The sequence below is a fragment of the Dipodomys ordii genome, unplaced genomic scaffold, assembly GCF_000151885.1.
Source record: "Dipodomys ordii isolate 6190 unplaced genomic scaffold, Dord_2.0 Scaffold79, whole genome shotgun sequence".
NCBI classification, from domain to species: domain Eukaryota; kingdom Metazoa; phylum Chordata; class Mammalia; order Rodentia; family Heteromyidae; genus Dipodomys; species Dipodomys ordii.
In genome coordinates, this window is record NW_012267295.1 from 4,161,260 (window position 1) to 4,176,576 (window position 15,317).

The 15,317-nt window shown below is 63.3% G+C and overlaps 1 protein-coding gene across 1 annotated transcript in view; it reads right to left on the bottom strand.

The window, feature by feature from the left end:
• Nucleotides 1-923: 923 nt before the first annotated feature.
• Nucleotides 924-15,317, bottom strand: part of Cyth4 (cytohesin 4) — a 20,350-nt gene continuing 5,956 nt past the window's right edge. Inside the window, exons 2-14 of the mRNA XM_013024945.1 lie at nt 15,250-15,315; nt 11,698-11,780; nt 10,797-10,861; nt 10,107-10,173; nt 9,112-9,230; nt 8,500-8,580; nt 7,424-7,536; nt 6,639-6,787; nt 4,320-4,431; nt 3,319-3,395; nt 2,892-2,963; nt 2,413-2,567; nt 924-1,543 (exon numbers count right to left, since the gene is read on the bottom strand). Of these exons, the coding sequence (XP_012880399.1) occupies nt 1,471-1,543; nt 2,413-2,567; nt 2,892-2,963; nt 3,319-3,395; nt 4,320-4,431; nt 6,639-6,787; nt 7,424-7,536; nt 8,500-8,580; nt 9,112-9,230; nt 10,107-10,173; nt 10,797-10,861; nt 11,698-11,780; nt 15,250-15,268 (1,185 nt within the window). The 5' untranslated portion in view covers nt 15,269-15,315 and the 3' untranslated portion in view covers nt 924-1,470. The remainder of the gene's footprint in view (nt 1,544-2,412; nt 2,568-2,891; nt 2,964-3,318; nt 3,396-4,319; nt 4,432-6,638; nt 6,788-7,423; nt 7,537-8,499; nt 8,581-9,111; nt 9,231-10,106; nt 10,174-10,796; nt 10,862-11,697; nt 11,781-15,249; nt 15,316-15,317) is intronic.

Sequence of the window (15,317 nt, forward strand, 5' to 3'; positions counted from 1 at the left end):
CTGCTCCCTAGCAGGCCCTGGGATGTTCTCTCAGCCGGATTAAAAGGCCCTGGCCCTTTACCAGTTGACTTCAAACTAGCAGTTGCCGTGCACATGCCGAGTGCCCAGCACTGAGCAGCACACGCATCTGCTCGCAGCTCACAGACGGACCGGAGGGAGGCTGACGCGAGGTATGCATTGTGTGACAGGTGCATGTTCCCCCCCAGCTCCTCCCCAACCCCCCTCTCCCCCTCCCCCCCCTCAGGCAGCCTCCTCCTCCAAGAGGCCTCCCCGGATTGCCTGTCTGTCTAGCCCAGCCCTCTATTACCCCCTTCCCCTCCCCCCCCACCTGGGCCAGGACTGGCTGTTCACACCCGCTCTCCCTCTAGACTTGACTCCTGGGCATCTCTGCCTGGCCGGCTCCATGCGGGAGGCTGGCTCATAGCAGATTCTCATGGCCGAGCACACTTTGGGTAAAGAAGAGTGATCCGTGACCTTGAACCCAGCCCTCAAGGCCTTCCAGGAGGGGCCCAGGGGTGTGATCCCAGGCCAGGGCTGGGTGAGGGAGGTGTAGGGGTGGCCTTGGTGCCCGAGACGCTGTAAGGAAGCAGCTTAGAGTCCTGCCACTCAGGAGCACTAGACTGTGAGCCCCAAGGAGACTGGGGCTCTGTCTGGTTCTGCTGGTGTCTGGCACAGTAACTTCCTGCAGGAAGGTCACCTAACCCAGCCCTCCGTGACAGGGGGGTGCCTCTCCCCACCATGAGTGGCGATCTAGCAGAAGGGCCATGGGAGAGACCCCACAGGGTACGAGCCCTGTGCCACTGGCTGGCTTTGGCCGCTGCCTCCAGGCAGCCCTCCTGGTGACCACAGCTGCAAAGCTCTCTTATTTGGCTTCCTGCCTGTGGCGTGGCTGTCACGGCCCGTAAGCCCCCCCCCACCCGCCCCAAGCCAGCGGACTCCAGGGCCGCTCAGTGGGCTGGAAGCAGGGCCGCAGGGCTGGTGGGGCCGAGGCGCTTCCCACCCAAACGCTGCGGTCGGCAGGGACGGGGCGCGGCGGGCCCACAGCAGGTCAGGACGGGCCTGTCGGTCCCAGCTAAGTGAGTACTGTCCAGGGCGCAGCCTAGCTGAGAAGATGGGGGGCTGGCACAGACATCGGGGCAGCAGGAGGCGCCAGGCCAGAGGTGGGTGGAGCCCCGGCAACCCCTCGGCCTTCCTGCCCTGGGAAGTTGGGGTGAGGAGGGCCTCCGGGGCCCCCTGGCTCACCACCACCCTGGCCCAGGCCCAGGGCCTCTCTGACTCCTGCTGGCAGCCACAGGTGCGTGCCCAGAGCTCCCCCGGCTCCTGTCCTTCCTCCTGGACTCTACCTCCCCCAGAGTCCGCTCCGCTTCCGGGTCTGTGGCCAGGGGACAGTGCAGGGGGAGAGGAGGAGGGGCTCCGGGAGCTTCCGGTCCCGCGGGCCCGCGCCCCGGGGCTCAGGGTGGTCCAGGGAAGTCACTGCTGGCTGGCGATCTTCTTCTTGCGGGCAGAGAGCAGGTGGTAGAAGGGGACGCGGGTGATGCTGGCGCTGGGGGAGGCAGGAGACAGCGTTCATGGCTGCTCGGCCACCCCGGGGGGGCCGGGGAGGGGAAGGGCCTGAGATGGGGGGGGAGTACTACCTCAGTCTCATCCTGTTCTGTATTCATGGCCTGAATTGGAGAGCGCGGGGACCCAGGCTTGGGAATTCTGCACCTCAAGGTCTCTGAGCCCCTTGTGAGCTCCCAGTGGGTGCTTGGGGTGGAGCCAGGTGATGGGCTCCCTGAGCAAGCTCTGCTCGCCCCTGTGCTGTGTGTTCCCAGGCGAGGCCTGGCCCTCTCTGGGCCTGTCTCCCCCTCTGATGAGAACTAGGCTGGAGCTTGTGGGCGAAGGGGGCAGGGAAGAGCCTGCACCTTGCCAGAGCATAGCCCGGGCAGCGGGCCCTCAGTCCTCTGGTCACCAGGCCCCTCCTCATCTGCATTTCCCACTTGAACTCTGAGCCAGGCCCAGAGTGTGTTTGACCTCCCTCCCCCCCCCACACAGGTGCCCAGTCCCCACCTCTCCCTTCCTCTTGAGTCAGTGACATGTAGGAACAATGCCCATCTCCCCCCCCCACCGCCCACCCTGGTGCTTCAGCACTGACCCACGCAGGGCACCCCCACATCTGTCACTCTGTGACTCCCGGTTCTCCCAAAGCTGCCCACTGTGGCCATCGCGGCCTGGCCATCCTCTGCAGCCTCATCTCCTGCCCGGCCTCCACGGGCCTTCCAAGGGCATCTTCCATGTCCCCAGGCCTGGCTCGAGGCCAGGCTCACAGGAAGTGTCCCCCAGGAGTGCACAGGAGGGACTGGTATGCAGCAGGGGGCCCCAGAGGAGACCTCAAAGAAGCATCTGGAAGGTGCCCCGGCCCACCGCCCTTACCGAATGGCCTCGATCCACTGATCCCGCTCGAGGGCGCTGGAGGCGGAGATGCGGTAGGACTGGTGCTTGCCCTCCACCACCTTGCCGTCCCCGTCCGTCTTACAGGCCTTGATTTTCTGGCCGCGGCAGCCAGGGTTGTAGAGCTCCAGGCAGAACTGCGGGAAGGGCCACAGGCTGCACCCACTTCCCCGGGGGGGTCAGAGGTCGGGGAGCAGCACCCCCACATGCCGCTGGTGACCCCCCACAGGGTGCCCCCTCCCCACCAGTCCTGATTCCTGTGCTGCCGCCTGAGGGAGGGGACACTGCCCTTGTGTGGACCCAGCTCCCCCACCTGACACAGGGGGAAACTGAGGCGCAGAAAACAGCAGAGGCAACTGGGCTATATGCCCTTTGGGGTGACATTTCACCTGTGGGGGGGCATGCAGCGGGTGTCTCCCCTCGGCCTGCCCCCTCCCTCCGGTGGCCCCGCCCCCACGCACTGGCTTCTTGGGGTCCTCCACTTTCTGCACAGAGAGGTTCTCCAGTGGGATGATGCCCCGCGGCTCCTTGTCCTGCGGGGACAGGAAGGGAGCTCTGAGTCACCGAGCGGAAGCTGGAGGCTGAGCCCGGGGCTCCGCCACACCCCAGACCGAGGGACACCTCTGCCAGCCAGAGCGGTTGAGCGGGGGCAGAGCTGAGGCTGGGTCCCAGCCTCTCTGCCTCCTGGTGCCTCGGTTTCCCCCCTCTGTGAAGTGGGTATGGAGGACTGGCCCTGTGTCTGGGACTGCCTCAGGGGAGGTGGGCGGGGTTGGCGGGGTGGGGGCGTGGCAGGTGGGATGGGGGCGGGGCTGGCAGGGTGGGGGCGGGGCTGGCGGGGCGGGGGCGGGGCTGGCGGGGGGCTGGCAGGGCGACCGGAACTCTGCTCACTGTGGTGAACTCGAAGTAGTAGAGGCAGTTGTCAGTCAGAATGAACCAGCGTCGTTTCCACGTCTTCACTCGGCCTCCTGCAAGAGGCCAGCAGCACAGCTGGTCAGCCTCCTGGTCCAGCGGCCCCCATGGGATTCTCCTGGACCCCTCACAGCTTTAACCCCTTGCTACCCACATCTATGTCCCCAAACTCAGTGGGCCCTGAACTGAGCTATGTGACCCACATTCAGCCTCCTGATGATCCGGTCTTGGGCAGAGTACCCACCATTCCCTGCTCTTCCTGGCTCTGCTACCCTGGCTCTGTCCTTCGCCTGCTCCCTGCCCAGCGTTGTGGAAAGCTTTGCAGCTTTGATTTGCCATAACTGCTTCTAGAGGCTTAAAACATGTTTCCGTATTCATCACCATAGCCGCTGATGAGGAGGGCACCGTTGGTAACCTCCCTTCCCACAGGAGGAAACTGAAGCTCATAAAGGCTAGAGCATCTCCCCCATAAGCAGCGGGTTTGAGATGGATGGATGGATGGGTGAATGGACAAGTAGATGGGTAGATAGCTGAGGAGATGAAAGAGTGGGTGGATGGAGGATGGATGGGTGGATGGATGGTTAGTGGATGGAGGATGGATGGGTGGGTGGGTATATGCATGAGAGGATGAAGGATGGATGAGTGGATGGATGGATGTATGAGAGCATGGAGGAGGTGGGTGGATGGTTAGTGGATGGAGAATAGATGGGTGGGTGGACGGATGGGTAGATGAAAGATGGATGGGTGGGTGGATGGATGGTTAGTGGATGGATAGATGGGTGGATGGATGAATGGGTGGATGAAAGATGGATGGATGGGTGGGTGGAGAATAAGAAGATGGAGGATGGATGGGTGGGAGGATGGGACAGGCTGGCTTCTGTGCTGGAAGCCATAACGTCTCAACGCTCGAGGCCACATTCCTGTGCCTGTGGGGTGTATGTGTGTGCACAAGACCATCCACATCCGCGTCAGCCCCTTACCCAGCTTAAGCAGCCAGCCCTCGCGGTCAGGGTTGAAGAAGGTGTGGGTGAGGTCGCTCCCGTCGTCCTCAGGGATGGAGAAGGGCTCTCTCTTGATGCTGTCGAAGAGGTTCTGGGGACAGAAGGGAAGGGCCTGGCTGGGCCTGGGTCTCCAGCCTTGCTGGCCTCAGGAGGTCATCTTCCCACAAGCTCACCTCTCCTGTTTGCCTGTCCCCGTCTCTGGTCTTTCTTGGTAAAATGTTCCCTGGTCCCCTCAGATGTGTCAGAGCCCGTGCCCCCCTGGCCTGGGCTCATCCACACCCCCAGTCCTGCCCTCCCTGTGTAGCACAGGGCAGAGGTGGTGGGAATTGGCTCTCCCGAGCTGCCTGTGAGTGCGTGCACACGCAAGAGGCTGAAGACGCAAGGGAGAAGCCCGTAGGGCCTGAGGGTCTCATGGTCCTGGGCGCCGCTGGGGTGAGGCAGAGGTGCTGGCGCCCTGCAGCCTGCAGGCAGTGCCTCTCCTCCCGCTGCCCTGCTCATGAGCGCCAGACAGGACACGGAAGGCACTTAAGACATTTCTTTTTGGCTGACTGGTGTTGCTGGGGTTTTCTGAATTTTCTTTCTTGGGCCAGTACTGAGGCCTGGGCGCTGCCCTGAGCTTTTGTGCTTAAGGCGAGCGTTCTACCACTTGAGCCACAGTTCCACTTCCGAGTGTGTGTGTGTGCGTGTGCGTGTGTTTGTGGCTCATTGGAGATAAAAGTCTCATGGACTTTCCTTCCCAGGCTGGTTTTGAACCAGGATCCTCAGATCTCAGCCTCTTGAGTAGCTAGGATTATAGGCGTGAGCCATTGGCACCCAGTGTTTTTTCTGGAGATTTTTTAACCAGGTGATTTCCCCATTTTTGTTGAGTTCTCCCAGTTTGAGAAGCAAGGCTTGCGGGCTGCTGGTGGTCCTCTCTGTCTGAGAGCCCCCAGGGCCCCCACTTCAGGCTCCCTGTCCCTATGCTGGAGAAGAAGAGTGGGAGCTGGGTGCTTCTCGGGGAGTCCCCACCCCCATCCCACCCCTCCCCCAACCCTCACCCTGGGAATTCCCAGGTGGCCTGGACGGTGGAAAAAAAGAGCCCAGGAAGAGCAATCAGCAGGGCCAAGTCATCGGGGGGCCCAAGGAGGCGGCGTGGGTGTGGATGGGGCCTTGGCCTGCACAGAAGCCACTGGAGACCCAGAAGCTTCTGTGGTCACCCATCAGCCTGTGCGCTCGGCTCCCACGCAGAAGACAGCTCAGGCCTCAGCCGCCCACGCTTCCTGCGCCTCTAAGCACCCGGCGGCACCGGCGCACGGCGCACGGGGCATGCGCGTAGACACAGCGCCCTGCCATGGCGTCTCAGAGTCTGCGCCAGCCCCACCAAGGCAGGAGAAAAGCTCGACGCCCCTGCAGCCAGGTTACACCTGCCTTTTCTGAGTCAGTCTGTCTGTCTGTCTGTCTGTCTGTCTGTGTCTGTCTGCCTGCCTGCCTGCCTGTCTGCCTGTCTGTCTGTCTGTCTGCCTGCCTGCCTGCCTGTCTGCCTGTCTGTCCGTCTGTCTGCCTGCCTGCCTGCTTGTCTGTCCCTTAATCCCCTTGGGTTCAAGGAAGGACCGGACTGAGTGACGGCATCTGGATGCCAAAAGGATCAAAACTGTGCAGCAGAGCCTGGCAGGACGGAACCCCCATCTGCCCCCCACCCCCAGAAGAGGCCGGTGACCTGTGATGCCCACACACTATCTCCTGGGGACCAGGCGTCCCCCCCGCCCCAATGCCTAGACTGCTGGACTCTGAACCCTCTGCCCTGCTCTTGTTCTTCCTCTGTTTAAACCTAGCTTTGCATCGGGAGACGGCCTGGGCCTGCCTAAGAGGAAGGCTGACATGTAGGAAAGAGGGCTGCTAAGAGATGGGGTGCTGGTGTCACTGAACACCTGGATCCAGCCAAGCCCGAAGCCAACTTTCTGAAGGGAAATTGAGCCAGGAATTTTTGGGTGACAGGAGTTGGGAATCAGCCACACTGGGTGGCCAGGCTCTGCCCACCCTGGGAGGCCACGCCCATCTCCCCATGTGGCCACGCCCCCATGTGGCCACACCCTCTCACAGAGTGGCCACACCCCTCCTGGGCGGCCCCTCCCCTGGACCTGGATGGTCCCGCCCCATCACACTGTGTGGCCACACCCCTCCCACCCTGGGCGGCCCCTCCCCTGGACCTGGATGGCCACGCCCTCTCATGCTGTGTGGCCACACCCCTCCCCCAGGCGGCCCCGCCCCTCCCCTGGTGGCCCCGCCCCTCGCCCTGGGCGGCCCCGCCCTCTCACCCACCCGCAGCTGCTCCTCGGGCAGGTCGCTGCCCTCGTTGATGCCGCGATTCATGGACACGAAGCGCTCGAAGGGCGGCCTGTCCCGGACGTTGGGGTTGTGCAGGCTGGTGTTGAGCATGATAACCGAGAAGCTCAGCACGTAGCAGGTGTCTGCGGGGGTGGGGGGGTGCGTCACCGGCTGCCCGGGCCCCGCCCCCTCCCCGCCCCCTCCCTCCTGTTCTCCCACCCTGGAGCCCCACGCGGGGGTCACCCCAGCCTGACCTCTCGGTGCCCCGCGCTGCCACACACCCGTTTTACAGATGCGTGAGGCTGGCTGCGGCAGGTACCCTGGGGGTGCCCACTTGGGCGCTGGGGGCGGTGGGGATTATTGAGCCTTGTTGATCTTCTCTGCCCTCTGCCCCCTACTCCCTGCCCAGGCTGCCCCTTGTTTAAGCAAATTCCTGACCCAACGCCCCCCCTTTCCTCATAACCTCTGGAGAACTCCTACTCATCCTTCAAAGTCCCATTCAGACCTTGCCATCCTGCACGTATGGCCGGCCCTCTCCTCGCACCCAGACATAGCTGCTGCCGCCTTAACCCTCGCCCCGCCATCCCTGCTGTGTCCCCAGGCCCATGACCACGGCAGCTCTGCGCAGGCGCCACAGGCACAGGTGAGGCAGTAGCTGGCGCTCTGTGAGGGTTGGGAAGGGCCTCGTCTTCCAAGGCCGGGTGGCCGGGGTGCCTTGGGGCAGATCTGTGCTGGGCATTGGCAGGGGTCCCAGAACCTCGTCCCAGCCCCTTCCTCACCTGTGGACCGGAAGACGCCCGGGTTGCACAGGCAGTAGCGAGCTGCGAAGGCCTCCATCATGCGGTCGATCTTCTGGGCCTCTCCCGGCAGCCGGAAGCTCCACAGGAACTGCCTGGGGGGCAGAGGGGGGCTCAGTGAGACCTGACCGCTGCTCCCCGCTTCCCTGTCAGGGGAAAACACGAGCCACTCCCCCCCCCCAGCCCTGCCCCTGGGACACAGAGTCTCAGGGACCTTCCTAACTTCCTTCCTTCCTCCCTCCCTCCCTCCCTTCCTTCCTTCCTTCCTTCCTTCCTTGCCTTTCCGTCTCTCTTTCTTTCTCTCTTTCTTCTCTCTTTCATTTTTGGCCCCTGTCCAAAGGCCTGAACTCAGGGCCTTGAGCTCTTGGTTAGCTTTTTCGCTCAAGGCTGACACTCTACCACTTGAGCCACAGCCCCACTTAAAGCTTTTTGGTGGATAATTAGAGGTAAGCATCTCAAGGACTTTTCTACCTGGGCTGAAACATGCTGGATTTGAACCTTGATCCTCAGATCTCAGCCACCTGAGGAGCTAGGATTCCAGGCGTGAGCCACGGCATCTGCATCTAAGCTCCTTTAAAGAGCATGGGCGTTTGAGAGAAGTTCTCATGCCCAGATTGGGGTGGGCTCTTTCTTCTCTGCCTTGCAAACTCCTTTTCACCCTTCAAAGCCTAGATCAAATGCCCCTTCTCGGGGGCTGATTTTCTAGGGCTTGGCAGTAGCAGCAAGACTTGCTAGGCCGCAGTGCAGTTTGGAGCTGGCCCACAGCAGCAGGCTCACTGTGGGCCGTGCCACAGGAACACCCTACTCCCATTTCACAGGTGAGGGATGGGGGGCACAGAGAGGCTTGTTGTGTGGGCTTGGGTCACAGAGGGAGAGAGCGGCAGAGCTGGTATTAGAACTGGGCAAGGTGGCTTCAGTTTGTGCTCTTTATCACACACTCTCAATCCAAGTGCCCAGGTCAGACAGGAAAATGGAACTAAAGCCAGCGCCCCCTCCCCTCCCTTCCCCCTCCCCTCCTCCGGCCCCCCCTCCCCCCCTCCCCCGACTTGTCTGCTCACCTGAGGGCCTGGACCAGGTTGAGGTTGGCGAACTCATGGTGGTCCACGAAGGCCTGCAGCACCTGCAGGTTCACAGGGTCCCTGCGGAGGGGCGGGGGGCGCTGGGGTGGGAGGGGAGGGGGGCGCTGCAGGCCCCTCCCCCATCCAAGCACACTCACTTGTCCAGGGGCACTTGGCCTTGGAGGAGAAGGGCTGGGGCTCCCTGGCCCAGCTCTACCCGCACCCCCATGTTCTCTGGCCCTCCCCCCTCCCCCTCCCTCGCCCTTCCTCCCCCTCTGCTCCTCAGTCTTATCACTTGCTCTTTCTGAGGGCTTCCTCCCTCCCCATTTCCTGTCCACACTAGCTAGAGCCACAGCCGCCAGCCCAGAGTCCTCAGCCGGGCCCTGCTCCTCCGCTCCTTGGGGCCCTGCTGTTGTCAGGCAGGTTTGATGTGCATTGGCTCTGCCGGAGCAGTGGCCCCGCGCAGCGGGCCTCACCGCCTTGCTGCTGAACCAGTGAATGCTAGCTCCCAGGTCTGGATGTGCTGGCCCCCCCCACTGTACATGTGCACCTGCACAGAGCCCCCCCAGGCCCGGCCCGCCTCACCTCCCCCCCAGGCCCGGCGCCCCTCACCTCTCCCCCAGGTAGGTGCCAATGGCGGTCTTGTTGAGGCCTTCACCCTTGTACAGGAACTGGGCAATGTCCTGGGCGTCGGGAGTCAGCAGCTGGTGCTCGATGAGATACTGGATGCCCTGGAGACACGGGGTGGGGGGGTGAGCTGGGGGTGCGGGTGGGGGGTGAGCTGTCCCTGCACAGCTGGGGCCGGGCGGGAGGGGCGGGGCCTCGGCACAGGCCCTGGCACAGCCGGCCGGAGGAGCAGCTGCCTGTGGCTGGAGGAGAGCAAAGCACCAGCGCGCTGGCAACGAGCCAGGTTTGGCCAGGTGCTCCCAGCTCCCCAGCAGCCGGTCCTGCTCTGAGTCTGGCCACCAGCAAACACGCATGATTCTAAGTGCAGTGCTGAGCCCTGAAGCTCCTGGTGTTTAAAATCACACTTGCTTTGGGGGACGTCAGGCCCGTGATCGCCATGTCTAAAGGGATCGGCAGTGCCGTGCCCACACCCGGCTGTGCACACTCAGAGCCTGGGCGTGTGCACACGTGAGTGCACTGTGTCCTTGCATGCACGTGTGCAAGTGTATCCGCACACGTGTGTTTGCACACAGCTCACGTGCACACACAGGCACCCTGTGCTCTCCCACATGGAACTCGCACACAGTGCACATGTGCACATACACGAAGCTCACACTCACACATGTGCATATTCCATGCACACAGTGCCTCCCATTCAGCTCACATCTGCGTTACACACGTGCTCACACCTTGGCCTGGCTTCCTCTAGGCCCTGTCCCTGCAGGAAGGGGCTCTGGGGTGCAGCCCTGGGGCCAGCAATGTCCCCCCAAGAGCCTGGGGGGAGTCCGTGCCCAGCACTGGACATTTCTGGGGACCAAGCCCCAGATCTAACAGAGGGGCGGGCGGGGGCGCTCCCGGCTGGCTTACCCTCCCCCAGGCTCCAGCCCAGCCCCACCCCTCGTGCCAGTGGAGGGGGCCCCGTGCAAACCCGCACCCCTCACCTTTGTGGGGTCCATGTTGAACTTCTTGCGCCCGACGCACAGCTCCTTTTCCTTCTGGGCCGTCCGACTGTGGGCAGACACGCGCCTGCCTGGGCTGCTTGGGTCCCTGGCCCCCGGGGCCCCAGCTCCGGGCCTCCACCCCCGGCCCCAGCCTCCAGCCCCCCGGCCTCCAGCCCCCAGCTCCTGGCCCTCTGGCCCCCAGTCCCCAGCCCCCAGCCCCTGGCCCCTGGCCCTGGCCCCTGGTCCCCAGACCCCAGCCCCCGGCCCCCGGCCCTGGCCCCCAGCACCCTCCTAGGGAGTGGACATGCCCTGGGGGGGCGCGGCTGGAGGGCCGGACAGTGCTCTGGGTCGGGGGAGCAGTGGGCAGCAGGTCCAGGCGGGGGGGGCACTGAGTCCTGGAGCCTTGCACTGGGGGCCAGCCGTGGGGACACTGAGGCCCAAGGAGTGGAAGGGCTGCCCCAGGCCACGGAGGCAGGGGTGGGTGCGGGCTGCGCGGCCGCCTGGTCCTCCCCCTTGTCCTAGGCCTGGCGCTCCTCCCCCTCCCCCCCTCGCCATGTTAGCCACTCCTGGAGAGGGCAGTGGGGGGGACTGCATGGAGGAGGAGGGTCGGGAGGGGGGGTAAGGAGGGCCGTCCAGCCCAACCGGGCCCAGGAGCTGGTCCCCGTGCCGGGCCCCTCTGGGCGGCCTCACCTCTCCTGAGTGCTCTCGAAGCAGTCGATCTGGGCGAACACATCTGCGATCTCCTCCTTCAGCTTCTGCGGGGACGAGGAGATGGGGCGGGCCCGGCGGGTCAGGACCAGGCAGGGCAGGAGGGGTCCAGACCACCCCCACTCCCCCCCCACACCTGCCCCACCTGCCGCACCCCCTCCTCCCCGGGAGCTGACGGAGCCAGAGCAGCGTGTCCAGCTCCCCTCCCCGCACCACAGGGCAGCAGCACCCGGGAGCCCCCCAGCCCCCCACCCCCCCGCTCTCTGCAGAGGGCTCCCCAGCTTTGTCCTAGCACACAGGCCAACACTGGACTGGGAGGCCAGCTCAGACCCCAGGTAGCTCCCATCGGTGAGAGCCTGGCTGCATGACTCCCTCTGGACAAAATGGGGGTTTACCGAGGACCGCTGGACTCACAGCCTTGGGGTCTTTATCGGATGGACAGTACAGAAAGAGCAGGACCTACACTAGCTTAGCTAAGGGGATGGTCTGTGTGGTTAGAGGATGAAGTAGCGAGAAGGAGAGGCCATGAGGAGAGCTGGAGGAGCGGCAGGCAGAGGAAGGGCATGTGCCAAGGCCCGGGGGCCGGCATGCCCAAGGATTGCAGCCCTTTGGTCTCAGGGCTGCTGAGTAGTTCAGAGACTGGTCAGCTGCCAGCCGGGCATGTAAAGGTGTTATCTTGACCCAAGGGCCTGCCTGTGGGGAGAGGCCAGGCCTGGTGGAGGGAAGTGGGCAGAGTGGTTTGGGGTGCGCTCAGCACGCAGCATCTGCTCCCTCTCTGGCTCCTAGCTCCGTGCCACTCCCCTGGTGCCCCAGGCCCCGGGCCGGCGGGGCTGTGAGACCAGGCTGGGGCCAGGTCTGCGTGTGCGAGCGTGGCCGTGCACACCTGGATGTCCTCCAGCAGCTGCTTCCGGTGCTGTTGGATCTGCTGCAGCTCCTCGGCCTCCCCGCTGCTCAGCTCCCCGGGCTCTGGGGGGGAAGAGATGCTGGGCTGACCTGTGTCCCACAGGCCTCTTCCCTCCGGGGTCCAATCCATGCCTGCCAGCTTGCTTGCACTTAGGCCACCTCCCCTGGGAGGCCTCCCTGAACACTCGGGGCCCCTGATTGGCCAGAGGGCAGTCACATGACCACGCGTAGCTGCAAGGGAGTCTGGGAAGTGAGTCTGTAGTGGTATGGTCGCCATGTTATTATTTTGCAAAGGTGAGACTGGATTGGGAGGGGGGCGGGAACACTTGACAATCCCCTGTCCCCAAATGGTGGGGCAAGAGATGACCCGGGGCCTGGCCACTGAGCTGGGCTGGGCCCTTGGAGCTGTCTTCTCTGGGGGTTGGAATAAGTGAGGACTGAGAGGTGCGGCCTTCCTGCCTGCTGCGGGTCATTCCGGCTCTGTCGGTGTCACTCACATGGGTTCTGTGACCAGGCCACAGAGCCTGGGTCCCCAGGCCAGGGTGGACAGGAGATTTTATGCCTGACCCTGAATGTCCCTAGCAGGGTGTCCTTACCTCTGTGACGTGAGCTACCCTACCACGTGAGCCACACCCACGGCTCTTCTTTCCTTAGGACTTGAATAAGGCCTTAGGTTTCTGCCTGGGCTGGGCTGGGCTGCAATCCTCCTATCTACAACCTGTCCTGTTAGCTGGGATGACAGGCGTGAACCACCACACCTGGCTTACGGATTGAGATGGGGTCTCACTAACTTTTTTACTTGGTTTGGTCTTGGATTTCAGTCCCCTTGGAGCTCCATCTCTTGCCTAGCTGGGATTACAAGCATGCATCACCACACCCAATTACCGGTAAGTTCTAGGTAGGAGCTCTGGCTCCTCCCTCTTCTCCTGGGCCCAGGACTCTCCCCTCTGGTTGCTGTGTGGGAGGTGCCCTCTCTGAGCCGCCACATGGTTTTCCTATTTCCTTTTTTTTTTGCTAGGCCTGGGACTTGAACTCCTGGGCACTGTCCCTGAGCTTCTTTTGCTCAAGGCTAGCACTCTGTCACTTGAGCCACAGCACTACTTCTGGCCTTTTCTGTGTGTGTGTGGTACTGAGGAATGGAACCCAGGGCTTCATGCATGCTAGGCAAGCACTCTGCCACCAAGCCACATTCCCAGCCCCTTTCTGTTTTTGAGTAAGGTCTTGCACATTCTGCTCAGGCTGACTTTGAACTCAACACTCTCCTAGGAGATGAATTTTTCTGTCTGTCTCTGTGTGTGTATGCATGCGTGCATGCGCGTGCACTAGGTCTTGAACTCAGGACCTGGTTGCTGTCCCTTAGCTTTTTTACTCAAGGCTGGCGCTCTACCATGTGAGCCACCACTCCACTCTTGCTCTTTGGATGATTATTTAGAGATAAGAGTCTCATGGACTTTCCTGCCCTGGCTTCAAACCATGCTCAGTCTCCCGAGTAGCTGTGTCACCATGCCTGAATGGGAGATGCATTTTTTTAAAAAATGGTAATAACACAAAAATCAACCAGGTGCTGGTGGGATCGCGGTTCAAAGCCAGCCCGGGCAGGAAAGTCTGTCAAAGTCTTATCTCCAATAAACCACAAAGAAAAAAAGCCAGGAGTGGCGCTGTGGTTCTAGTGGTAGAGTGGGACAGTGCCCAGGCGTCGAGTTCAAGCCCCAGGACCGGCACACACACAGACACACACACACACACACACACACACAGATACATAGACACACACACAGACACAGACACACAGACACACACACAGACACAGACACACAGACACACAGACACACACACACAGATACACAGACACAGACACACACACACATAGATACACAGACACACACACAGACACACAGACACACACACAGACAGACACACACACACACAGATACACAGACACAGACACACACACACATGTATATACGCACACACCACAAACATCACACGGTTCTAACCACCGCTACCGCAGCCCAGCTGCTTCGTCCTCCTCCGAGCCCCTCCCGCTCCCCAGCCCGGGGCCTCGGCCGGTCGGGCCCACTCCGTGCCCCTGCCCGGCCCTGCCCGCTGACCCCCACTTCTCCTTTCCAGTGTATTTTTGGTGCTCACAGCTCTGCCTCCAGGACAGCTGGCCTCACTTCCCCTCCCCCGGGGGAGGGGGCGCCTGGGCCCAGGAAGGGGGGTCAGTGGGGGAGGGGTCAGCCTGTGGCCTGCAGGGCACCGCCGTGGCTTCCTCACCCTGGCCCGCTCAGCCCTGGGGCGGCCTGACCTGCTGCCCGGCCCGGCCCGGCAGGCAGCCTGGGAGAGCCTGTGACAGGTGGGGAACAGAGGCCACAGCAGGAAGAGGCCGGCTCCACGCCCCGGTGGGCCGGTGCTGCGCTGCTGAACCCCCTGGCTGAGGCCAGGTCCCCTCCAGCCCCGGGCCCCTGGCTCAGGCCAGCTGGAGGACGCGGTGCCCGCGCAGGCCAGGACCTGTGCTCAGCACCACCTCCCGCCTCCTCTTCCTCCAGGAAGTCCTCCCTGACCACCCCGGCCTGGAAAGACTCCCTCCCCCAGCCTCCTCGTCCGTCTGGGGCATTCCACGCACCCCACATTACAGCTCAGGGGACACAGGCCCAGGCCTGTCTGCTGACCACCTGTCCATCCGTCCATCTGTCCACTTGAGCAAGCACTGCGCAGGAGAGCTCACAGGATGGACTGGTCAAGGGGTCCCCATCGGGGATGTCCCCCCAGCCTAAAACCCCTGCCCCCCCCCAGCAGGCCGGGCTGGCCCCCTCCTCTCTGGGCTTCTCTTCTGGGCCTGGTTTCCTCCTCTGACCCCCGGTGACCGCGGGTGCCCTGCGTGACCTGCCCTGCGCGGCCTCCTCCGGCCTCCCCGCCCTGGGGCCCGGGCCTCCGTTTCCCTCCCTGGGAAGAGCTGCCCAGGGGCCCAGGTTGAAGTCATGGGCGGGGCCTGGCGGCTCCTGCAGCCTTGGGGTCTCTCCCCAGGGGAGCAGTCTGGGATGAAGCGCCAGGCCTGGCCCCGGAACACGAGCCACCCTGGCCTGTCCCCAGTCTCCTCTGTCCCCACACACTTGGGGCCCTGATGACCTGGAGGGGCCCTGCCAAGCTTCCTTCCCCCCCCCCCCGCTGCCCTGGCCAGCACTGGCCCTTCCCCAGCTCCAGGCAAGGTCCCCAACTCCCCAAAGGCCAGTCCTGTGCCTGAGGCTCAAAAGAGGCCACAGGGCCTTTGCATCACCCAGACATGTCAAGTTCCGTCCTCACCAATGACGTTCCCAGACCCTGGCTGCCCCTTCGGCCTGGAACCTTCTTCCCACACTGCTTTAGGTTTCTGCTCCAGCCCTGTCCCCTCGGGCCCTCTCCGGGCCGTGGAGCCGGGGTGGCCTGGCTGGAGGCTACAGGCACTCCCAGGCCTGTGCCCCCCCCAAGGCCCGGGGAGGCGGCCTCCACGCCCCCAGTCCTGCGGAGGCTGCGAGGAGGGGCGCTGGCTCACCTGGGGGGCGCAGGTCCATCCTGCGGTCCCGGGGAAAGGCGGCCGGGTTGCGGGCCGGCTGACCAGCT